The sequence below is a fragment of the Somniosus microcephalus genome, unplaced genomic scaffold (genome assembly GCF_052327205.1).
Source record: "Somniosus microcephalus isolate GS21.2 unplaced genomic scaffold, FLI_Smic_1.0 unresolved_chr1, whole genome shotgun sequence".
NCBI lineage: Eukaryota > Metazoa > Chordata > Chondrichthyes > Squaliformes > Somniosidae > Somniosus > Somniosus microcephalus.
This window is the reverse complement of record NW_028225179.1, coordinates 66,147,502-66,172,806: the sequence shown is the minus strand read 5'-3', so window position 1 is coordinate 66,172,806 and position 25,305 is coordinate 66,147,502. Positions and strand designations below refer to the sequence as shown.

Sequence of the window (25,305 nt, the reverse complement as noted above, 5' to 3'; positions counted from 1 at the left end):
GGCGCTCCCTCCGTACTGCCCCGACAGTGCGGCGCTCCCTCAGTACTGACTCACCGACAGTGCGGTGCTCCCTAGGTACTGACCCTCCGACAGTGCAGCGCTTCCTCAGTACTGCCCCTCCGACAGTGCAGCACTCCCTCAGTACTTCCCCTCCCACAGTGCAGCACTCCCTCGGTACTGCCCCTCCGACAGTGCGGCGCACCCTCAGTTCTGCCCCTCCGACCATGCGGCGCTCCCTCAGTACTGCCCCTCCGACAGTGCGGCGCTCCCTCAGTACTGCCCCTCCGACAGTGCGGCACTCCCTCAGTACTGCCCCTCCGACAGTGCGGCGCTCCCTCAGTACTGCCCCTTCCAAGGTGCAGCGCTCCCTCAGTACTGCCCCGACAGTGCGGCGCTCCATCAGTACTGACCCTCCGACGGTGCGGCGCTCCCTCAGTACTGCTCCTCCGACTGTGCGGCGCTCCCTCAGTACTGTCACTCCGACAGTGCGGCGCTCCCTCAGTACTGCCCCTACGACAGTGCAGCGCTCTCTCAGTACTTACCCTCCGACAGTGCGGCGCTCCCTCAGTACTGACCCTCCGACAGTGCGGTGCTCCCTAGGTACTGTCCCTCCGACATTGCAGCGCTCCCTCCGTACTATCCCTCCGACAGTGCGGCTCTCCATCAGTATTGCCCCTCCGACAGTGCAGCGTTCCCTTAGTACTGCCCCTCCGACAGTGCAGCACTCCCTCAGTACTGCCCCTCCCACAGTGCGGTGCACCCTCAGTAATGCCCCTCCGACAGTGCGGTGCTCCCTCAGTACTGCCCCTCCGACAGTGCGGCGCTCCCTCAGTACTGCCCCTCCGACAGTGCATCCCTCCCTCAGTACTGCCCCTCCGACAGTGCACCACTCCCTCAGTACTGCCCCTCCCACAGTGCGGCGCACCCTCAGTAATGCCCCTCCGAGAGTGCAGCGCTCCCTCATTACTGCCACTCTGACAGTGCGGCGCTCCCTCAGTACTGCCCCTCCGACAGTGCGTCCCTCCCTCAGTATTGCCCCTCCGACAGTGCGGCGCGCCCCCAGAACTGCCCCTCCGATAGTGCGGCGCTTGCTCAGTATTGCCCCTCCAACAGTGCAGCATTCCCCCAGTACTGCCCCTCCGACAGTGCGTCCCTCCCTCAGTATTGCACCTCTGACAGTGCAGCGCTCCCTCAGTACTGCCCGTCCGACAGTGTGGCGCTCCCTCAGTACTGCCCCTCCGACAGTGCGTCCCTCCCTCAGTATTGCCCCTCTGACAGTGCATCACTCCCTCAGTATTGCCCCTCTGACAGTGCAGCGCTCCCTCAGCACTGTCCCTCCGACAGTGGGGTGCTCCCTCAGTACTGCCCCTCCGATAGTGCAGCGCTCCTTCAGTACTGACCCTCCAACAGTGCGGCGCTCCCTCAGTACTGTCCCTCCGACAGTGCGGCGCTCCCTCAGTACTGCCCCTCCGACTGTGCGGCGCTCCCTCAGTACTGTCACCCCAACAGTGCAGCGCTCCCTCAGTACTGCCCCTACGATAGTGCAGCGCTCCCTCAGTACTGACCCTACGACAGTGCGGCGCTCCCTCAGTACTGCTCCTCTGACAGTGCGGCGCTCCCTCAGTACTGACCCTCCGACAGTGCAGCGCTCCCTCAGTACTACCCCTGTGATTGTCCATCCCTCCCTCAGTCCTGCCCCTCTGACAGTGCAGCGCTCCCTCAGTACTGCCCACCGACTGTGCGGCGCTCCCTCTGTACTGCCCCTCCGACAGTGCAGCCCTACCCCAGTACTGCCCCTCTGACAGTGCAGCACTCCCTCAGTACTGACCCTCTGACAGTGCAGCGCTCTCTCAGCACTGCCTCTCCGACAGTGCGGCGCTCCCTCAGTACTGCCCCTTCGACAGTGCAGTGCACTCTCAGTTCTGCCCCTCCGACAGTGCGGCGCTCCGTCAGTACTGCCCCTCCGACAGTGCGGCGCTCCCTCAGTACTGCCCCTCCGACAGTGCAGCGCTCCCTCAGTACTGCCCCTTCCACAGTGCGGCGCTCCCTCAGTAATGCCCCTCCGACAGTGCGGCGCTCCCTCAGTACTGCCCCTCCGACAGTGCGGCGCTCCCTCAGTACTGCCCCTCCGACAGTGCGGCGCTCCCTCAGTACTGTCACCCCAACAGTGCAGCGCTCCCTCAGTACTGCCCCTACGATAGTGCAGCGCTCCCTCAGTACTGACCCTACGACAGTGCGGCGCTCCCTCAGTACTGCTCCTCTGACAGTGCGGCGCTCCCTCAGTACTGACCCTCCGACAGTGCAGCGCTCCCTCAGTACTACCCCTGTGATTGTCCATCCCTCCCTCAGTCCTGCCCCTCTGACAGTGCAGCGCTCCCTCAGTACTGCCCTCCGACTGTGCGGCGCTCCCTCTGTACTGCCCCTCCGACAGTGCAGCCCTCCCTCAGTACTGCCCCTCTGACAGTGCAGCACTCCCTCAGTACTGCCCCTCCGACAGTGCAGCGCTCTCTCAGTACTGCCTCTCCGACAGTGCGGCGCTCCCTCAGTACTGCCCCTTCGACAGTGCAGTGCACTCTCAGTTCTGCCCCTCCGACAGTGCGGCGCTCCGTCAGTACTGCCCCTCCGACAGTGCGGCGCTCCCTCAGTACTGCCCCTCCGACAGTGCGGCGCTCCCTCAGTACTGCCCCTTCCACAGTGCGGCGCTCCCTCAGTAATGCCCCTCCGACAGTGCGGCGCTCCCTCAGTACTGCCCCTTCCACAGTGCAGCGCTGCCTCAGTACTGCCCCTCCAATAGTGCTGTACTCCATAGGTACTGACCCTCTGTCAGTGCAGCGCTCCCTCAGTTTTGCCCCTCCGACAGTGCGGCGCTCCCTCAGTAATGCCCCTCCGACAGTGCAGCGCCCCCTCAGTACTGCCCCTCCAACAGTGCGGCGCACCCTCAGTACTGCCTCTCTGACAGTGCCGCACTCCCTCAGTATTGCCCCTCCGACAGTGCAGCGCTCCCTCAGTACTGCCCCTCCGACAGTGCAGCACTCCCTCAGTACTTCCCCTCACACAGTGCGGCGCACCCTCAGTAATGCCCCTCCGACAGTGCGGCGCTCCCTCGGTACTGCCCCTCCGACAGTGCGGCGCTCCCTCAGTACTGCCTCTCTGACAGTGCCGCACTCCCTCAGTATTGCCCCTCCGACAGTGCAGCGCTCCCTCAGTACTGCCCCTCCGACAGTGCAGCACTCCCTCAGTACTGCCCCTCCCGCAGTGCGGCGCACCCTCAGTAATGCCCTTCCAGCAGTGCGGCGCTCCCTCAATACTGCCACGCCGACAGTGCGGCGCTCCCTCAGTAGTTCTCTTCCGACAGTGCGGCGCTCCCTCAGTACTGCCCTCCGACAGTGCGGCGCTCCCTCAGTACTGCCCCTCCGACAGTGCGGCGCTCCCTAAGTACTGCCCCTCCGACAGTGCAGCGCTCCCCTCAGTACTGACCCTCCGACAGTGTGGCGCGCCCTCAGTACTGACCCTCCGACATTGCGGCGCTCCCTCAGTACTGCCTCTTTAACAGTGCAGCGCTCCCTCAGTACTGACCCTCCGACAGTGCGTCGTTCCCTCAGTACTGCCCTTCCAACAGTGCGGCGCTCCCTCCGTACTGCCCCGACAGTGCGGCGCTCCCTCAGTACTGACCCTCCGATAGAGCGGTGCTCCCTAGGTACTGACCCTCCGACAATGCGGCGCTCCCTCAGTACTGCCCCTCCGACAGTGCAGCGCACCCTCAGTACTGCCTCTCTGACAGTGCCGCACTCCCTCAGTACTGCCCCTCCGACAGTGCAGCAGTCCGTCAGTACTGCCCCTCCGACCGTGCATCGCTCCCTCAGTACTGCCCCTCCGACAGTGCAGCGCTCGCTCAGTACTGTCCCTCCGACAGTGCGGCGCTCCCTCAGTACTGCCCCTCCGACAGTGCAGTGCTCCTTCAGTACTGCCCCTCCGACAGTGCGGCACACCCTCTGTACCTACCTCCGACAGTGCGGCGCACCCTCAGTACTGCCCCTCCGACAGTGTGGTGCTCCCTCAGTACTGCCCCTTCGACAGTGCGGCGCACCCTCAGTTCTGCCCCTCCAACAGTGCGGCGCTCCCTCAGTACTGCCCCTCCGACAGTGCAGCGCTCCTTCAGTACTGCCCCTCCGACAGTGCGGCACTCCCTCAGTACCTACCTCCGACAGTGCGGCGCTCCCTCAGTACTGCCCCTTCCAAAGTGCGGCGCTCCCTCAGTACTGCCCTGAAAGTGCGGCACTCCCTCAGTTCTGCCCCTCCCACAGTGCAGCCCTCCCTCAGTACTGCCCCTCTGACAGTGCAGCACTCCCTCAGTACTGCCCCTCCGACAGTGCGGCGCTCCCTCAGTACTGCCCCTTACACAGTGCGGCGCTCCCTCAGTACTGCCCCGACAGTGCGGTGCTCGATCAGTACTGACCCTCCGACAGTGTGGCGTTCCCTCAGTACTGCCCCTCCAACAGTGCGGCGCTCCCTCCGTACTGCCCCGACAGTGCGGCGCTCCCTCAGTACTGACTCACCGACAGTGCGGTGCTCCCTAGGTACTGACCATCCGACAGTGCAGCGCTTCCTCAGTACTGCCCCTCCGACAGTGCAGCACTCCCTCAGTACTTCCCCTCCCACAGTGCAGCACTCCCTCGGTACTGCCCCTCCGACAGTGCAGCGCTCCCTCAGTTCTGCCCCTCCAACAGTGCGGCGCTCCCTCAGTATTGCCCCTCCAACAGTGCAGCGCTCCTTCAGTACTGCCCCTCTGACAGTGCAGCCCTCCCTCAGTACTGCCCTTCCGACAGTGCAGCACTCCCTCAGTACTGCCCCTCCGACAGTGCAGCGCTCCCTCAGTACTGCTCCTCTGACAGTGTGGCGCTCCCTCAGTACTGCCCCTTCAACAGTGCGGCGCACCCTCAGTTCTGCCCCTCCGACCATGCGGCGCTCCCTCAGTACTGCCCCTCCGACAGTGCGGCGCTCCCTCAGTACTGCCCCTCCGACAGTGCGGCACTCCCTCAGTACTGCCTCTCCGACAGTGCGGCGCTCCCTCAGTACTGCCCCTTCCAAGGTGCAGCGCTCCCTCAGTACTGCCCCGACAGTGCGGCGCTCCATCAGTACTGACCCTCCGACAGTGTGGCGTTCCCTCAGTACTGCCCCTCCAACAGTGCGGTGCTCCCTCCGTACTGCCCCGACAGTGCGGCGCTCCCTCAGTACTGACCCTCCGACATTGCGGTGCTCCCTAGGTACTGTCCCTCCGACATTGCAGCGCTCCCTCAGTACTATCCCTCCGACAGTGCGGCTCTCCATCAGTATTGCCCCTCCGACAGTGCAGCGTTCCCTTAGTACTGCCCCTTCGACAGTGCAGCACTCCCTCAGTACTGCCCCTCCCACAGTGCGGTGCACCCTCAGTAATGCCCCTCCGACAGTGCGGTGCTCCCTCAGTACTGCCCCTCCGACAGTGCGGCGCTCCCTCAGTACTGCCCCTCCGACAGTGCGTCCCTCCCTCAGTACTGCCCCTCCGACAGTGCACCACTCCCTCAGTACTGCCCCTCCCACAGTGCGGCGCACCCTCAGTAATGCCCCTCCGAGAGTGCAGCGCTCCCTCATTACTGCCACTCTGACAGTGCGGCGCTCCCTCAGTACTGCCCCTCCGACAGTGCGTCCCTCCCTCAGTATTGCCCCTCCGACAGTGCGGCGCGCCCCCAGAACTGCCCCTCCGATAGTGCGGCGCTTGCTCAGTATTGCCCCTCCAACAGTGCAGCATTCCCCCAGTACTGCCCCTCCGACAGTGCGTCCCTCCCTCAGTATTGCACCTCCGACAGTGCAGCGTTCCCTCAGTACTGCCCGTCCGACAGTGTGGCGCTCCCTCAGTACTGCCCCTCCGACAGTGCGTCCCTCCCTCAATATTGCCCCTCTGACAGTGCATCACTCCCTCAGTATTGCCCGTCCAACAGTGCAGCGCTCCCTCAGCACTGTCCCTCCGACAGTGCGGTGCTCCCTCAGTACTGCCCCTCTGACAGTGCTGCGCTCCCTCAGTACTGACCCTCCGATAGTGCAGCGCTCCTTCAGTACTGACCCTCCAACAGTGCGGCGCTCCCTCAGTACTGTCCCTCCGACAGTGCGGCGCTCCCTCAGTACTGCCCCTACGACAGTGCAGCGCTCCCTCAGTACTGACCCTCCGACAGTGCGGCGCTCCCTCAGTACTGCTCCTCTGACAGTGCGGCGCTCCCTCAGTACTGCCCCTCCGACAGCGCGGCGCTCCCTCAGTGCTGCCCGTACGACAGTGCAGCGCTCAGTCAGTACTGACCCTCCGACAGTGCGGCGCTCCCTCAGTACTGTCACTCCGACAGTGCGGCGCTCCCTCAGTACTGCCCCTATGACAGTGCAGCGCTCCCTCAGTACTGACCCTCCGACAGTGCGGCGCTCCCTCAGTACTGCTCCTCTGACAGTGCGGCGCTCCCTCAGTACTGCCCCTCCGACAGCGCGGCGCTCCCTCAGTGCTGCCCGTACGACAGTGCAGCGCTCAGTCAGTACTGACCCTCCGACAGTGCGGCGCTCCCTCAGTGCTGCCCCTACGACAGTGCAGCGCTCCCTCAGTACTGACCCTCCGACAGTGTGGCGCTCCCTCAGTACTGCTCCTCTGACAGTGCGGCGCTCCCTCAGTACTGCCCCTCCGACAGTGCGGCGCTCCCTCAGTACTGCCTCTCCGACAGTGCGGCGCTCAGTCAGTACTTGCAGACGGAGAGTATCGGGCCTGGGATTATTGGGTGTGAGTCTCTGGAGTGTGTGGTTGGGAGGCTCTAACCCACGACCTTTTGACTGAGGGAGAGGGACGGGGGCCGTGGAGAGAGCGAGAGACTGGGAAGGTGACAGATTGCAAATCGCAGATTGGAGCCAGTCAATTCAGTCCCACCGATTAATTCAGTCCCTTGAAGCCCTTCTCTGTCGAAATTTGTCTCGAGGTAACTGGGGAGTGCGAAGCTTATTCCCTGTAGAGGACGATAAATCTATCTAATTGAGCAACAGAACTCAGCCATATCGGGTAGTGAAAATAGCAGAGCAAGCTCGTTCGATTGATCTCTTTTCAAACAAGTGAACCAGTAAACAGATGTGTCTCTCTCTGAGTCTGCTCAGGTAATTAATTGCTTCTTGTGATCAATGGGGATTTTGAAGGTTGCAGAAGGAGTCGATGAATCTTTTAATAAAGCAAACAGGATCTTGGGCTTCATAAACAGAGGAATCGAGCTAGGAAGTTATGCTAAACCTTTATAAATCACTGGGTCCGGCCCAGCTGGAGTGTTGCGTCCCAATTCTGGACACCGCACTTTAACCCATTCAAAATTCCACGTCCGCGCGATTTTCCCCTGTAGTGTCAGCCCTGGCTCAGTGGGCAGCCCCCTTCGCCTCTGAGTCAGAAGGTTGTGGGTTCAAGTCCCACTCCAGGGACTTGAGCCCATAAAGCTAGGCTGACACTCCCGGTGCAGTGCTGAGGGAGCACTGCACTGCCAGAGGTGCCGTCTTTCGGATGAGGCATTAAACCGAGGCCCCGTCTGCTCGCTCAGGTGGATGTAAGAGATCCCATGGCCACTATTTCGAAGAAGAGCAGGGGGCAGTTCTCCCCAGTGTCCTGGGGCCAATATTTATCCCTCAACCAACATAACAAAAAACAGAATCTGGTCATTATCACATTGCTGTTTGTGGGAGCTTGCTGTGCGCAAATTGGCTGCTGCGTTTCCCACATTGCAACAGTCACTCCACTCCAAAAGTATTTCATTGGCTGTAAAGCGCTTTGAGACGTCTGGTGGTCGTGAAAGGCGCTATAGAAATTCAAGTCTTTTCTTTAAAGGCTGGTGTGCTGGCTGCACGGGAGCTCCCGTGTGTTGGGTGGCCACGTGGCTGTGCGGCTTAAAGGGATAATTGGTAGAGAGGAGATTGACCAGAATGGTACCAGGGATGAGGGACCTCAGTTATGTGGAGCGACTGGAGAAGCTGGGATTGCTCTCCTTAGAGCAGAGAAGGTTAAGGGGGAGACTGACCAGAATATTACCAGGGGTGTGGGACTGCAGTTATGTAGAGAGACTGGAGGAACTGGGGTTGTTCTCCTTGGAGCAGAGAAGGTTAAGGGGAGATTGACCAGAATGGTACCAGGGATGAGGGACTTCAGTTATGTGGAGAGACTGGAGAAGCTGGGATTGTTCTCCTTAGAGCAGAGAAGGTGAAGGGGAGATTGACCAGAATGGTACCAGGGATGAGGGACTTCAGTTATGTGGAGAGACTGGAGAAGCTGGGATTGTTCTCCTTAGAGCAGAGAAGGTTAAGGGGAGATTGACCAGAATGGTACCAGGGATGAGGGACTTCAGTTATGTGGGGAGACTGGAGAAGCTGGGGTTGTTCTCCTTAGAGCAGAGAAGGTTAAAGGGATGTTCTCATCGAGGTGTTGAAAATGATTTGGGGTTTGATAGTGTAGATAGGGAGGAACTGTTTCCAGTGGCAGGGGGGTCGGTCACTAGAGGATACAGACTTAAGATAATCGGCAAAAGAACCAGAGCGAGAGAGGAAGAGAATTTTTAACGCAGCGAGTTGTGATCTGGAATGCGCTGCCTGAAAGGGCGGTGGAAGCAGATTCAATAGTAACTTTCAAAAGGTGAATTAACTGAAGGGGAAATATTAACAGTGTTATGGGGAAAGAGCAGAGGGGAGAGGGACCAATTGGACAGCTCTTTCTAAGAGCCAGCACAAGCACGTTGAGCTGAATGGCCCCCTTCTGTTCTATGATTTACCGAGGAACCCCTTTGTCAAACACTTCCCAGCCACTGTGTAAGGAAGTGTTTGAGACACACTGCAGAGACATCAGAATAAAGCGAAGGCCCCACACCCAATTGCGATCCTTTGTGCGACCTCAGTTTCAAATGGTTTTTATTCTATTTTATTTTTGGTTCAAGGATTTTATGCCTCACCCTTTCCTACTTCCTGTCGCTCAAAGGTTAAACATGTTTCTCAAAACAGTCAGACCCCTCGCTAGTCTGTACATACTCAGAGTGCCTGAACTTTGTTGTGTCACATTCTTCTCGGTGTGTGGCATAGAGTCAGAGTTATACAGCACATAAAGAGGCCCTTCGGCCCATCGTGTCTGCGCCGGCCATCAAGCCCTGTCTAATCTAATCCCATTTTCCAGCACTTGGTCCGTAGCCTTTTATGCTATGGCATTTCAAGTGTTCATCTAAATGCTTCTTGAATGTTGTGAGGGTTCCTGCCTCTACCACCCTTTCAGGCAGTGAGTTCCACATTCCAACCACCCTCTGGGTGAACAAGCTTTTCCTCAAATCCCCTCTAAACCTCCTGCCCCTTACCTTGAAACTGTACCCACTCGTTATTGACCCCTCTACTAAGGAGAAAAGTTCCTTTCTATCTACCCTATCTATGCCCCTCATAATTTTGTACACCTCAATCAGGTCCCCCCTCAGCCTTCTCTGCTCTAAGGAAAACAACCCCAGCCTGTCCAGCCTCTCTTCATAGCTGAAGCACTCCAGCCCAGGTAACATCCTGGTGAATCTCCTCTGCACCCTCTCTAATGCAATCACATCCTTCCTATAGTGTGGCGACCAGAACTGCACACAGTATTCCAGCTGTGGCCTAACTAGCGTTTTGTACAGCTCCATCATAACCTCCCTGCTCTTATATTCTATGCCTCGGCTAATGAAGGCAAGTATCCCATATGCCTTTTTAACCACCTTATCTACCTGTCCTGCTGCCTTCAGGGATCTATGTACATGTACACCAAGGTCCCTCTGATCCTTTGTCCTTCCTAGGGTCCTACCATTCATTGTGGATTCCCTTGCCTTGTTAATCCTCCCAAAATGCATCACCTCACACTTTTCAGGGTTAAATTCCATTTGCCACTGTTCTGCCCATCTGACCAACCCATCTATATCGTCCTGTAGCCTGAGGCTTCCCTCCTCGCTATTTACCACTCCACCAATTTTCGTGTCATCTGCGAACTTACTGATCATACCTCCTACATTCATATCTAAATCATTAATGTACACTACAAACAACAAAGGACCCAGCACCGATCCCTGAGGTACACCACTGGACACAGGCTTCCAGTCACGAAAGCCCAACCATCACCCTCTGCTCCTGCAACTAAGCCAATTTTGGATCCAATGTGCCAAATTGCCCTGGATCCCATGGGCTCTTACCTTCTTGATCAGTCTCCCATGTGGGACTTTGTCAAAAGCCTTACTGAAGTCCATGTAGACTACATCAACTGCACTACCCTCATCCACACCTAGTCACCCCCTCGAAAAATTCAATCAAATTGGTCAGACATGATCTCCCCCTGACAAAGCCATGCTGACTATCTTGATTAATCCTTGCCTCTCCAAGTGGAGACTAATTCTGTCCCTCAGTTTTTTTTCCAATAATTTCCCTATGTTAGGCTCACTGGCCTGTAATTCCCTGGTTTATCCCTGCTACCCTTCTTGAATAATGGTACTACGTTAGCTGTTCTCCAGTCCTCTGGTACATCCCCTTTGTCATGAGAGCTTCTGAAAATTTGTGTCAGTGCCCCTGCCTGTATCTCTATGTCTGCGTATTTGTGTGTGCGTGTCTCTCTCTTTCTATCTTTCTCTCCCCCATCTTTCTCATCCTCTGTTTGTGCCTCTCAGTCTCTCCCACTCCCTCTCTCTCACTCTCTCTCTCACTATCAGGGTGTCCTGGGGCCAATATTTATCCCTCAACCAACATAATAAAAAGCAGATTATCTGGTCATTATCACATTGCTGTTTGTGGGAGCTTGCAAATTGGCTGCTGCGTTTCCTACATTACAACAGTGACTACACTCCAAAAAGTACTTCATTAACTGTAAAGCGCTTTGAGACATCTGGTGGTCGTGAAAGACGCTATATAAATGCAAGTCTTTTTTTTTCTTTTTATTACAGTCTCCCACTCTCAATCTCTCCAGTGCCACTCCCTCTCCCTTCTCCCACTCCCATTCCCTCTCTCATTTGCTCGCTCTTTCACTATCACTGTCTCCCTCTCACTCTCACTAGTTCCACTCCCTCTCCCACTATCTCTTCCCTTCCCTCAATCACTCACTCCCACTCTCCCTCTTACTCTTGATCTCAATCAATCTCCCGCCAGTTTGGTCAGACCACATCTGGAGTACTGTGTACAGTCCTGGTCTCCTTATCTAATGAAGGACATACCTGCCTTGGAGGCGGTGCAACGAAGGTTCACTAGATTGATTCCTGGGATGAGAGGGCTGTCCTATGAGGAGAGATTGTGTAGAATGGGCCTGTACTCTCTGGAGTTTAGAAGAATGAGAGGTGATCTCATTGAAACATACAAGATTCTGACTGGAATTGACAGGGTAGATGCTGAGAGATTGTTTCCCCTGGCTGGAGTGTCTAGAACTAGGGGGCATAGTCTCAGGATAAGGGGTCGGTCATTTAAGACCGAGATGAGGAGGATTTTCTTCACTCAGAGGGTTGTGAATCTTTGGAATTATCTGCCCCAGAGGGCTGTGAATGCTGAGTCTTTGAGTATATTCTAGGCTGAGATCGATAGATTTTTGGACTCATGGGGAATCGAGGGATATGGAGATCAGGCGGGAAAGTGGAGTTGAGGTCGAAGATCAGCCATGATCTTATTGAATGGCGGAGCAGGCTCGAGGGGCCGAATAGCCTACTCCTGCTCCCACTCTCACTTTCTCACTCACTCCCCCATTCCTCAACTTTCCCACTTCCCCACTCTCCCATCTCCTTCCTATCTCACACTAGCCCTCTATCACTCTCACTCTCCCTCTGTCTCTGTCCCTCTGTCTCTATCTCTCTCTCTCTCTGACTCTCTCTCCCTCTCCCTCTGTCTCTCTCCCTCTGTCTCTCTTTCTCTCTCCCTCTCCCTCTGTCTCTCTCTCTTTGTCTTTGTCTTTCTCTCTCTCTCTCTCTCCCTCTCCCTCTGTCTCTCTCTCTCTCTGTCTCTCTCCCATCCTCTCTCTTATTTAACTTTGTACTCAGGGCCCAGTATAAACCAATTGCCTGAACACCTTGACTGACTCTTCCCTTCACTTCCCTTCCAGAACATTGAAATCACGAACTTCAGTACGAGCTGGAGTGACGGCCTGGCTTTCTGTGCCCTGCTTCACACCTACCTACCTGGGCACATCCCGTACAGGGAGCTCCACATGCAACAGAAGGTGAGAACTCACAGCCACAACAGGAATCGATTTCAAACACACCTCCTGTCACACAGAGCAGGAAAGCCCCAGGCTCCATCCCCAGCCTAGTACTGAGTTAGCCTGATCTCACCCGGTGTGGGACTGAGCCCCACACACACACACACACACACAGAGCAGGAAAGGCCCAGGCTCCATCCCCGGCCCTGTGCTGAGTTAGCCTGATCTCAGTAGAACTGAGCCCCATTCATAGAGCAGGAAAGGCCCAGGCTCCATCCTCGGCCTAGTACTGAGTTAGCCTGATCTCACCCAGTGTGGGACTGAGCCCCACACACAAACAGCAGGAAAGGCCCAGGCTCCATTCTGGGCCTAGTACTGAGTTAACCTGATCACACCCAGTGTGGGTCTAAGCCTCCCACACACACAAAGCAGGAAAGGCCCAGGCACCATCCCCAGCCTGTGCTGAATTAGCTGATCAAACCCGGTGGGAAAAGGACTGCGTTTCTAATGGACGGTGATGGTAGCAGGTCTTTTTACTTGACACTTGAATTCACTCCCACACCCTGGGATGGGTCAGTTGACCTTTTTCCTCCCCTGCAGATTCACAAGTTCTTACATCTGTTCCAATTGACATTTGTTATTTTGTTGAAATGCTTACTTCGCAGAAAAGAAATCTCACTTTGGCTTTCAACACAGCGAAGAGCATGGGAATCAAACCCTCCATGGTGAGTATGAGGGAGGGAGACTGTGCTGGGAAATATAGTCACCATCAAACACTCCCAGGGCAAGTACAGCATGGGTTAGATACAGAGTAAAGCTCCCTCTACACTGTCCCATCAAACACTCCCAGGGCAGGTACAACACGGGTTAGATACAGAGTAAAGCTCCCTCTACACTGTCCTATCAATCACCCCCAGGGCAGGTACAACACGGGTTAGATACAGAGTAAAGCTCCCTCTACACTGTCCTATCAATCACCCCCAGGGCAGGTACAACACGGGTTAGATACAGAGTAAAGCTCCCTCTACACTGTCCTATCAATCACCCCCAGGGCAGGTACAACACGGGTTAGATACAGAGTAAAGCTCCCTCTACACTGTCCCATCAAACACACCCAGGGCAGGTACAGCACTGGACAGATACAGAGTAAAGCTTCCTCGACGCTGTCCCATCAAACACTCTCGGGGCAGGTACAGCACGGGTTAGATACAGAGTAAAGCTCCCTCTACACTGGCCCATCAAACACTCCCAGTGCAGGTACAGCACGGGTTAGATACAGAGGAAAGCTCCATCGACACTGTCCCATCAAACACTCTCGGGGCAGGTACAGCACGGGATAGATACAGAGTAAAGCTCCATCGACACTGTCCCATCAAACACTCTCGGGGCAGGTACAGCACGGTTTAGATACAGAGTAATGCTCCCTCTACACTGTCCCATCAAACAGTCCCAGGGCAGGTACAACATGGGTTAGATAGACAGTAAAGCTCCCTCTATACTGTCCCCATCAAACATTCCCAGGGCAGGTACAGCACGGGTTAGATACAGAGTAAAGCTCCCTCTACACTGTCCCATCAAACACTCCCAGGGCAGGTACAGCACGGGTTAGATACAGAGTAAAGCTCCCTCTACACTGTCCCATCAAACACTCTCGGGGCAGGTAGAGCACGGGATAGATACAGAGTAAAGCTCCCTCGACGCTGTCCCATCAAACACTCTCGGGACAGGTACAGCACGGGTTAGATACAGAGTAAAGCTCCCTCTACACTGGCCCATCAAACACTCCCAGTGCAGGTACAGCACGGGTTAGATACAGAGTAAAGCCCCATCGACACTGTCCCATCAAACACTCTCGGGGCAGGTACAGCACGGTTTAGATGCAGAGTAAAGCTCCCTCTACACTGGCCCATCAAACACTCCCAGGGCAGGTACAGCACGGGATAGATACAGAGTAAAGCTCTCTCTACACTGCCCCATCAAATATTCTCGGGGCAGGTACAGCACGGTTTAGATACAGAGTAATGCTCCCTCTACACTGTCCCATCAAACACTCCCAGGGCAGGTACAGCATGGGTTAGATACAGAGTAAAGCTCTCTCTACACTGCCCCATCAAACACTCCCAGGGCAGGTACAGCACTGGTTAGATACAGTGTAAAGCTCCCTCGACACTGCCCCATCAAACACTCCCAGGGCAGGTACAGCACGGGTTAGATACAGAGTAAAGCTCCCTCTACACTGTCCCATCAAACACTCCCAGGGCAGGTACAGCACGGGTTAGATACAGAGTAAAGCTCCCTCTACATTGACCTATCAAACAGACAGAGATAGACAGAGGGAGAGACAAAGGGATGGGGTGATGGTGTGAGGGAAGGGGAGTGATGGGGAGCAGGGTTGAGTGTTTTCTGTGTGTGCGTGGGGAGAGTTTCTGTTGTGTGTGTGTGTGGGGAGAGTTTCTGTGTGTGTGTGGGGAGAGTTTCTATGTGTGCGTGGGGAGAGTTTCTGTTGTGTGTGTGTGTGGGGAGAGTTTCTGTGTGTGTGTGGGGAGAGTTTCTATGTGTGTGTGGGGAGAGTTTCTGTGTGTGTGTGTGGGGAGAGTTTCTGTGTGTGTGTGGGGAGAGTTTCTATGTGTGTGTGGGGAGAGTTTCTGTGTGTGTGTGTGTGGGGAGAGTTTCTGTGTGTGTTTGAGGAGAGTTTCTGTGTGTGTGTGTGGGGAGAGGTTCTGTGTGTGTGTGTGGGGAGAGTTTCTGTGTGCGCGTGGGGAGAGTTTCTGTGTGTGGAGAGAGTTTCTGTGTGTGTGTGGGGAGAGTTTCTGTGTGTGTGTGGGGAGAGTTTCTGTGTGTGTGTGTGGGGAGAGTTTCTGTGTGTGTGTGTGGGGAGAGTTTCTGTGTGTGTGTGTGGGGAGAGTTTCTGTGTGTGTGTGTGGGGAGAGTTTCTGTGTGTGTGTGGGGAGAGTTTCTGTGTGTGTGTGGGGAGAGTTTCTGTGTGTGTGTGGGGAGAGTTTCTGTGTGTGTGGGGAGAGTTTGTGTGTGTGGGGAGAGTTTCTGTGTGTGTGTGGGGAGAGTTTCTGTGTGTGTGTGTGGGGAGAGTTTCTGTGTGTGTTTGGGGAGAGTTTCTGTGTGTGTGTGTGGGGAGAGGTTCTGTGTGTGTGTGTGGGGAGAGTTTCTGTGTGCGCGTGGGGAGAGTTTCTGTGTGTGTGGAGAGAGTTTCTGTGTGTGTGTGGGGAGAGTTTCTGTGTGTGTGTGGGGAGAGTTTCTGTGTGTGTGTGTGGGGAGAGTTTCTGTGTGTGTGTGTGGGGAGAGTTTCTGTGTGTGTGTGGGGAGAGTTTCTGTGTGTGTGTGGGGAGAGTTTCTGTGTGTGTGGGGAGAGTTTCTGTGTGTGTGGGGAGAGTTTGTGTGTGTGGGGAGAGTTTCTGTGTGTGTGTGGGGAGAGTTTCTGTGTGTGTGTGTGGGGAGAGTTTCTGTGTGTGTGTGTGGGGAGAGTTCCTGTGTGTGTGTGTGGGGAGAGTTTCTGTGTGTGTGTGTGTGGGGAGAGTTTCTGTGTGTGTGGAGAGAGTTTCTGTGTGTGTGTGGGGAGAGTTTCTGTGTGTGTGTGGGGAGAGTTTCTGTGTGTGTGTGTGGGGAGAGTTTCTGTGTGTGTGTGTGGGGAGAGTTTCTGTGTGTGTGTGGGGAGAGTTTCTGTGTGTGTGTGGGGAGAGTTTCTGTGTGTGTGGGGAGAGTTTCTGTGTGTGTGGGGAGAGTTTGTGTGTGTGGGGAGAGTTTCTGTGTGTGTGTGGGGAGAGTTTCTGTGTGTGTGTGTGGGGAGAGTTTCTGTGTGTGTGTGTGGGGAGAGTTCCTGTGTGTGTGTGTGGGGAGAGTTTCTGTGTGTGTGTGTGGGGAGAGTTTCTGTGTGTGTGGAGAGAGTTTCTGTGTGTGTGTGGGGAGAGTTTCTGTGTGTGTGTGGGGAGAGTTTCTGTGTGTGTGTGTGGGGAGAGTTTCTGTGTGTGTGTGTGGGGAGAGTTTCTGTGTGTGTGTGGGGAGAGTTTCTGTGTGTGTGTGTGTGTGTGGGGAGAGTTTCTGTGTGTGTGTGTGTGGGGAGAGTTTCTTTGTGTGTGTGTGGGGAGAGTTCCTGTGTGTGTGGGGGAGAGTTTCTGTGTGTGTGTGTGGGGAGAGTTTCTGTGTGTGTGTGTGTGGGGAGAGTTTCTGTGTGTGTGTGTGGGGAGAGTTTCTGTGTGTGTGTGTGGGGAGAGTTTCTGTGTGTGCGTGGGGAGAGTTTCTTTGTGTGTGTGGGGAGAGTTTCTGTGTGTGTGTGTGTGGGGAGAGTTTCTATGTGTGTGTGGGCGGAGAGTTTCTGTGTGTGTGTGTGGGGAGAGTTTCTTTGTGTGTGTGTGGGGGAGAGTTTCTGTGTGTGTGTGGGGGAGAGTTTCTGTGTGTGTGTGTGTGGGGGGAGAGTTTCTGTGTGTGCTTGTGTGGGGAGAGTTTCTTTGTGTGTGTGTGTGTGGGGAGAGTTTCTATGTGTGTGTAGGCAGTGATGGGTGCTTGGTGCGACAGGGAGGAGGATAGTCGACCCTTTGAAGAGTGACACCCCGTTCTCTGTCCGTAGGAGGTGGAGGCCGTGATGAGGGCGGACGTCCTGTGGCAGGATGTCCTGATCTTCGTGGAGTCCATTTACACCCACTTCGAGACCTGAGCCCTCGAGGGAGGCTGAAGATTCCCCTCCGGGGGCGGAGAGCGGGCACGTTTCGGTCCCACGGCCACCCCACCCGGCCTACATAGTGGGCCATGGAGAGGCAGGGAGCAGGTGTCCGTGCGGGGCAGGGGGAGAGAGAGAGAGAGAGAGGCGGAGGGACATTTGGGCCACATTTAGCCCGGCCCCCTCTGAACCCCGAAAAGACCCTCAATCCCCCGGACCACAGCAGTCCTGTCTCGCCAAGTGGACTGGGACAACGGCCGGACTTGCCCTGAGATTTCCGCTACTCGTCCTTCTACGAAGAAGAAACGTAGTTCTGTATCTCATTCATGAAGAAGCCAACAAGCGACGAGACTCCCAGAGAGTCGGCCAATGGCCGTAGCGAAGTAAGAAAGTTCTCGCATTTCTGCAGCGCCTTTCACCACCTCCAGATGACCCAGAGCCAGTGAAGCACTTTTTATTCGAAGTGTGTTCCCTGTCGTAATGGAGGAAACGCGGCACGCTATGTGCGCACAGCAAGATCCCACAAACTGCAGTGTGATCATGACCAGACCTTCTGGGGTTTTTTTTACGTGATGTTGGTTGAGGGATAAAATATTGGCCCCAGGACACGGGGGAGAACTCCTTCCCTGCTCTTCTTCCAATAGTGTTATGGGGTTTTACGTCCATCCTGAGAGGGCAGATGGGACCCTCGGGTTTCAGGTCTCGTCCCAATAGATGGCATTTCCTGACACTGCGGCGCTCCCTCAGTACTGCCCCTCCAACAGTGCGGCGCTCCCTCAGTACTGCCCTTCTGACACTGCGGCGCTCCCTCAGTACTGCCCCTCTGACAGTGCGGCGCTCCCTCAGTACTGCCCTTCTGACACTGCGGCGCACCCTCAGTACTGCCCCTCCAACAGTGCGGCGCTCCCTCAGTACTGCCCCTCTGACAGTGCGGCGCTCCCTCAGTACTGCCCCTCTGACAGTGCGGCGCTCCCTCAGTACTGCCCTTCTGACACTGCGGCGCACCCTCAGTACTGCCCCTCCGACAGTGCAGCGCTCCCTCAGTACTGCCCCTCTGACAGTGCGGCGCTCCCTCAGTACTGCCCTTCTGACACTGCGGCGCACCCTCAGTACTGCCCCTCCAACAGTGCGGCGCTCCCTCAGTACTGCCCCTCTGACAGTGCGGCGCTCCCTCAGTACTGCCCCTCCGACAGTGCAGTGCTCCTCAGTACTGCCCCTCCGACAGTGCGGCGCTCCCTCAGTACTGCCCCTCCAACAGTGCGGCGCTCCCTCAGTACTGCCCCCCCGACAGTGCGGCGCTCCCTCAGTACTGCCCCTCCGACAGTGCAGTGCTCCCTCAGTACTGCGCCTCCGACAGTGCGGCGCTCCCTCAGCACTGCCCCTCCAACAGTGCGGCGCTCCCTCAGTACTGCCCCTCCGACAGTGCGGCACTCCCTTAGTACTGCCCCTCCGACAGTGCAGCGCTCCCTCAGTACTGCGCCTCCGACAGTGCGGCGCTCCCTCAGTACTGCCCTTCTGACACTGCGGCGCTCCCTCAGTACTGCCCCTCCAACAGTGCGGCGCTCCCTCAGTACTGCCCCTCTGACAGTGCGGCGCTCCCTCAGTACTGCCCCTCCGACAGTGCAGTGCTCCTCAGTACTGCCCCTCCGACAGTGCGGCGCTCCCTCAGTACTGCCCCTCCGACAGTGCGGCGCTCCCTCAGTACTGCCCCCCCGACAGTGCGGCGCTCCCTCAGTACTGCCCCTCCGACAGTGCAGTGCTCCCTCAGTACTGCGCCTCCGACAGTGCGGCGCTCCCTCAGCACTGCCCCTCCAACAGTGCGGCGCTCCCTCAGTACTGCCCCTCCGACAGTGCGGCACTCCCTTAGTACTGCCCCTCCGACAGTGCAGCGCTCCCTCAGTACTGCGCCTCCGACAGTGCGGCGCTCCCTCAGTACAGCCCCCTCCGACAGTGCGGCGCTCCCTCAGTAATGCCCCCCTGACTGTGTGGTGCTCTCTCAGTACAGCCCCTCCAACTGTGCAGCGCTCCCTCAGTACTGCAACTCTGACTGTGCAGCGCTTCCTCAGTACTGCCCCTCCGACAGTGCAGCACTCCCTCAGTACAGCCTCTCCGACAGTGCGGCGCTCCCTCAGTACAGCCCCTCCGACAGTGCGGCGCTCCCTCAGTACAGCCCCTCCGACAGTGCGGCGCTCCCTCAGTACAGCCCCTCCGACAGTGCGTTGCTCCCTCAGTACTGCTCCATCGAATTTGTTGTTTTATTTCAGGCAAGCGCGACAGATAGCTATGGCCGACCACTGTTAATGGGCCTGTGGAGCTGTGCTGCTAGTATCGTAGGCTGCCATTGGCTGCATTTCTGCCAATCGTGGCGCAGAGATTTTAACCGTCAATAAAGCACCATATATTTCTGAACCGTGATTCGGCCTCGAACTTTATTTCAAGGTTTGTTTCAATGGCGCGTCAAGGGCGGTACCGTAACTTTGACTCCAAATGTAGATTAATTAAAGAGTAAACTCCGTCTACACTGTCCCGTCAAACACTCCCAGGGCAGGTACAGCACAGGTTAGATACAGAGTAAAGCTCCCTCTACACTGTCCCATCAAACATTCCCAGGGCAGGTACAGCACGGGTTAGATACAGAGTAAAGCTCCCTCTACACTGTCCCATCAAACACTCCCAGGGCATACAGCACGGGTTAGATACAGAGTAAAGCTCCCTCTACACTGTCCCATAAAACACTCCCAGGGCAGGTACAGCAGGGGTTAGATACAGAGTAAAGCTCCCTCTACACTGCCCCATCAAACGCTCCCAGGGCAGGTACAGCACGGGTTAGATACAGAGTAAACCTCCCTCTACACTGTCCCATCAAACACTCCCAGGGCAGGTACAGCACGAGTTAGATACAGAGTAAAGCTCCCTCTACACTGCCCCATCAAACACTCCCAGGGCAGGTACAGCATGGGTTAAATACAGAGTAAAGCTCCCTCTACACTGCCCCATCAAAAACTCCCAGGACAGGTACAGCACGGGTTAGATACAGAGTAAAGCTCCCTCTACACTGTCCCATCAGACACTCCCAGGGCAGGTACAGCACGAGTTAGATACAGAGTAAAGCTCCCTCGACACTGCCCCATCAAACGCTCCCAGGGCAGGTACAGCACGAGTTAGATACAGAGTAAAGTTCCCTCTACACTGTCCCATCAAACACTCCCAGGGCAGGTACAGCACGGGTTAGATAGGGAGAAAGTGTTTTCACTGGAAGGAGGGTCGGTAACCACAGGACGGAGATTTATAATAGCAAAGGAAGCTGGGGAATTTTTTTTTCACACAGCGAGTTGTCGTGATCTGGAATGCGTTGCATGAAGGGGCGCTGGTAGCGGATTCAATAGTACCAATCGAAAGTGATTTGGATAAATATGTGAAAAGGAAAAATTTGCAGGGCTATGGGGATAGAGCAGGGGTGTGGGACTGATGGAACAGCTCTACCAAAGAGCCGGCACAGGCGCGATGGGCCGACTGGCCTCCTGCTGTGCTGTCTGATTCCGTGAGATGCCATCTCTGGAGTGGGAGCGAATCGCCGTTTTCTGGGAAGAGGGTCGAGAGGGGCGGGGTGGTGATGGCTGAAGGAGTGGGGGAGAAGGATTCCCCCTTGAGGCTGGAAGGTGCCACCAGTGAGCTGAAGCAGGGTGCAGCAGGTGGAGGTGACACTAGATCCGAGGCAAGGAGGCCCCAACCTGTAATTCAAGTTCCAGGCACTCAATCAATCGCAACCACGCGCCGAGGAGGTTCGTGATATTGCCCAGAGACTGCTGATAGAGTCACAGAATGATGCAACACACAAGGAGGCCATTCGGCCCATCGAGTCTCCGCCGGCTCTTTCGAAGAGCAGTCCAGTTAGTTCCACTCCTCTCGCTCTTTCCCCATATCACGGCAAGTATTTATCCTTCAAGTCTTTATCCGATTCCCCTTTTGAAAGCTGCTATTGAATCTGTTTCCACCTCCCTGTCAGCCAGTGCCTTCCAAATCCTCACCCCTTGCTGCGTAAAAAAGTTTGTCCCCTCTGGTTCTTTTTTTTGTCAATCACCTTAAATCTGTGCCCTCTGATCTTTGATCCTTCAGCCATTGGAAACGGTTTCTCCTTATTTAATCTATCTGAATCCTTCATGATTTTGAACACCTCTATCAAATCTCCCCCTTAACCTTCTCTGCTCTCAGGAGAACAATCCCAGCTTCTCCAGTCTATCCACATAACTGAAGTCCCTCATCCCTGGTACCATTCTGGTCAATCTCCCCTTAACCTTCTCTGCTCTAAGGAGAACAATCCCAGCTTCTCCAGTCTATCCATGTAACTGAAGTCCCTCATCCCTGTTACCATTCTGGTCAATCTCCCCTTAACCTTCTCTGCTCTAAGGAGAACAATCCCAGCTTCTCCAGTCTCTCCACATAACTGAAGTCCCTCATCCCCGGTCCCATTCTGGTCAATCTCCCCTTAACCTTCTCTGCTCTAAGGAGAACAATCCCAGATTCCCCAGTCTCTCCACATAACTGAAGTCCCTCATCCCTGGTACCATTCTGGTCAATCTCCCCTTAACCTTCTCTGCTCTAAGGAGAACAATCCCAGCTTCTCCAGTCTCCCCACATAACTGAAGTCCCTCATCCCTGGAACCATTCTGGTCAATCTCCCCTTCACCTTCTCTGCTCTAAGGAGAACAATCCCAGCTTCTCCAGTCTCCCCACATAACTGAAGTCCCTCATCCCTGGAACCATTCTGGTCAACCTCCTCTGCACCCTCTCCAAAGCCTTGACATCCTTCCTAAAGTGCGGTGCCCAGGATTGGACACAAGACTCCAGCTGTGACATCACAGCCAGGGCCCTGGGCATTCCAAGAGTGGGGGGTGGGAGAAAATATAGACCGTGGTCGATAATGAAGAAGAAAGCCGTAGACTGCAGGAGGATATCGATGTGCAGGTGTGCAGAACAGTGACAAATGGAATTCAATCTGGAGATGTGTGAGGTAATGCATTTGTGGGAGGGCTAACAAGGCAAGGGAATACACAATGGCCCAGAAATTCCAGAACGGGGCTTGCAGCGCGTGCAAGCCCCGTATTTACACTTACCCCGCGCTACTGCCGATCAGCTCCAGGGACGCCTGGAATTGGTGTTTCCAGAAGAAGAATCCCGGGCAGCGTATGACGTCACGCCGCCCAGGAGTGCAGCCAGCGCGGACCCAGGAGCGTGCAGTGTAAGTGAGACACGCCCCTTGAGGTCTCAGTTTCACTGGACACGCCCCCAATGTTTCTGTCAAGCTGCTTTGCTTTTTTACATGCAAAGCAGCAGTTTAAATAGGTTTTGGTAACTTTTATAAACTTTTTTAAATGTTTACATTATTTTGAGTAATCTGAAGTAGTTTTAAAGAGAATTAAAGTAATTTAAAGACTTTTAAAAGCCCTAAAAGAATTTTTTTAATTCCATTTATTTATTTAGCAATGTCGTCGTCATACGTGTCTTCACACTGTTCCCTTTGGGGAACTGTATGAAGTGGTGGAAGGATTTATGGCTGTGATTAACGCTCATTCCGTGACCGTAACCATCTTTGAACCAGCCATTAGGGCGGTTAGTCCTATGGCGGGAGGGTTTTACGGGCTCCCACAAGCTATACAAGGAGGGGGGGCCACCCACACCCACGGACGCAAATATCCCACTGGATGTCAACCCAGAATTTAGAGCCGGAGCTCCGACTCCACTTGCCGGGACTGTCTGGAGCGGGGTTCGAAACCCTACCCTGATCTGGCCCAGCGGCGGGGATCCTACCGCTATGACAAAGGCCCAATCCGATTAGCAACGTGAAATGGCAGCATAGGGCTCCAGTCACGGGGAGGGAAAAGGTGCAGGAAACGTATGGGTGTCACCTTTTGTGCGGAGTGGGCCTTTTGCGTAGCAGTAAGCATCCCCGCCGCTGGGCCAGAAGGAGTAGGGTTTTGAACCCCACTCCAGACAGTCCCGGCAAGTGGAGTCGGAGCTCCAACTTTAAATTCTGGGTGGACATCCAGCGGGATACTTGCGTCCGTGGGTGTTGGTGGCCCCCCCCCCCCCTCAGATGGGTTGTGGGAGCCCGTAAAACCCTCCCGCCATAGGACTAACCACCCTAATGGCTGGTTCAAAGATGGTTACGGTCACGGAATGAGCGTTAATCACGGCCATAAATCCTTCCACCACTTCATACAGTTCCCCAAAGGGAACAGTGTGAGGATACGTCCGATGATGACCTCTTGCGCAATGCACCTCCTTGGACCCTCAGTCGCAGATGCGAGGGGGCAAGTCGTGCAATTGTTAAATTTTTTATTTTATTGACATGTAAAATGTTGGCCCAATAATTCCCTTCCAAATGCGCTAGTACGGTCGGGGTACTTACGCATCTGGCCGGATGAAATGCCGGTTTTCAGCATGCACAGTGCATGTGGGGAAAACCGGCATTCCCTGTCCTCTGAACGAAGGGGTTCAGAGGCAGAACGCGTGCGACTGCACAGGCAGCGCGTGCGCAGTATAATTCGCCGCTTTCATTAATGCTCTCAGTGAGGTCCAGTCATTACAACTTACACATGAAAAAAGCATGGGTACAGTTGCTACAGAGGCTGCGGAGGAAGATATTTCTTATCGTGGAGCTTCTGAAAGTATGTATGTCTGTATATATTCCTTTGCGTGTTATGTATATATTCCTTTACTTATGTGTATGAATGTATTATTTAATTATGACTTTCAGAGAAAGTAACTTATTGGAGAATCATAATTAAAAACATACATTCATAGTAAAGGAATATAAAACATACATACATATACGTAAAGGAATATATGTGGACATACATACATAACTCATTCTCACATTCCATTCACACAGCCACAATTGCTCCTTCTACCTACCGTTCTGAAAACCCTTTTTAAAAAAAAAAATTTAAACTTTTAAACTTACTTAAAATTTCTTAAAATAACTTCCCTCCCTTTCCCAAACACAAATATTGCATTTCAAAAGCTCCACGATAAAATATATCTTCCTCCGCAGCCAATGAACCACTTTACACTTGCTTTTTTCACGTGTAAATTCTGAGGACTTACCCTCACGGATTTCATGAATGAAATCTACAAAGTTCACTGCGCAAGCGCTGCCTGTGCAGTCGCACACGCTCGAGGTCTGGAAATGCCGGCGTTCCCCGCATGCGCTGTTCATGCTGAACGCCGGCATTTCCAACGGCCAGATGCGTGAGTACCCCGAGCGCACTCACGCCTTTGGCCGCGAATTTCTGGCCCAATAAATGGTAGGACACTGAGAAGTGCAGAAGATCAGAGGGACCTTGGAGTGAATGTCCACAGATCTCTGAAGGTAGCAGGACAGGTAGCTAAGGTGGTTAAGAAGGCATATGGGATACTTGCCTTTATTAGCTGAGGCATAGAATATAAGAGCAGGGAGGTTATTTTCGAACTGTATAAAACACTAGTTAGGTCACAGCTAGAATACTGCGTGCACTTCTGGTCACCACATTACAGGAAAGATATGATTGCACTAGAGGGGGTGCAGAGGAGATTTAAGAGGATGTTGCCTGGGCTGGGGAAAGACTGGATAGGCTGGGATTGTTTTCTTTGGAACAGAGGAGGCTGAGGGGAGACCGAATTGAGGTGTATAAAATTATGTGGGACCTAGATAGAGTGGATAGGAAGGACCTAGTTCCCTTAACAGAGGGGTCAATAACCAGGGGGCATAGATTTAAAGTAATTGGTCAGAAGTTTAGAGGGGATTTAAGGAGAAATGTTTTCACCCAGAGGGTTGTGGGCGTCTGGAACTCACTGCCTGAAAGGGTGGTAGAGGCAGAAACCCTCAACACATTCAAAAAGTACTTGGATGTTCACTTGAAGTGCCGCAACCTACAGGGCTACGGACCAAGAGCTGGAAAGTGGGATTAGGCTGGATCGCTCTTTGTCGGCCGGCACAGACACGATGGGCCGAATGGCCTCCTTCCGTGCTGTAAATTTCTATGATTCGATGATTCTATGGCAAGCGCCTTCACCTTGCGCAGAACAGGATACCAGATGATACGGCCTATGCTCTGGAAGGGACTAGATATTAGATAGGCCGTGACAAGCTACTCCAACTTTCCCAGAATGGGAGAACCAGAGGGTACGGCTTGTGCTCCTGAAGGGGGAGGAGTTCCAAACGTACCTGTCAGTACCAGTATTTCAGTGAGCGAGTGGTCAATCTATGGAAAAGGCTCCCTCGGGAGACAGTGGAAGCTGAAAGTATTGATTCGTTCAATTGCTAGTTAGATTGGAGTCCTGCCACAATGAGTACCACTAAAACACAGATTATCTGGCCATTATCCCATTGGATGTTTGTGGGAGCTTGCTGTGCGCTAATTGGCTGCCGCGTTTCCCACATAGCAACAGTGACCACATT

General features: G+C 54.7%; 1 protein-coding gene across 1 annotated transcript in view; it reads left to right on the top strand.

The window, feature by feature from the left end:
- The window catches only part of LOC147095450 (cytospin-A-like), a 119,847-nt gene extending 100,567 nt beyond the window's left edge, over window positions 1–19,280 (top strand). The window contains exons 8-10 of the mRNA XM_085974595.1: window positions 12,101–12,217; window positions 12,862–12,921; window positions 16,776–19,280. Of these exons, the coding sequence (XP_085830721.1) occupies window positions 12,101–12,217; window positions 12,862–12,921; window positions 16,776–16,862 (264 nt within the window). The 3' untranslated portion in view covers window positions 16,863–19,280. The remainder of the gene's footprint in view (window positions 1–12,100; window positions 12,218–12,861; window positions 12,922–16,775) is intronic.
- The last annotated feature ends 6,025 nt before the right edge of the window (window positions 19,281–25,305 follow it).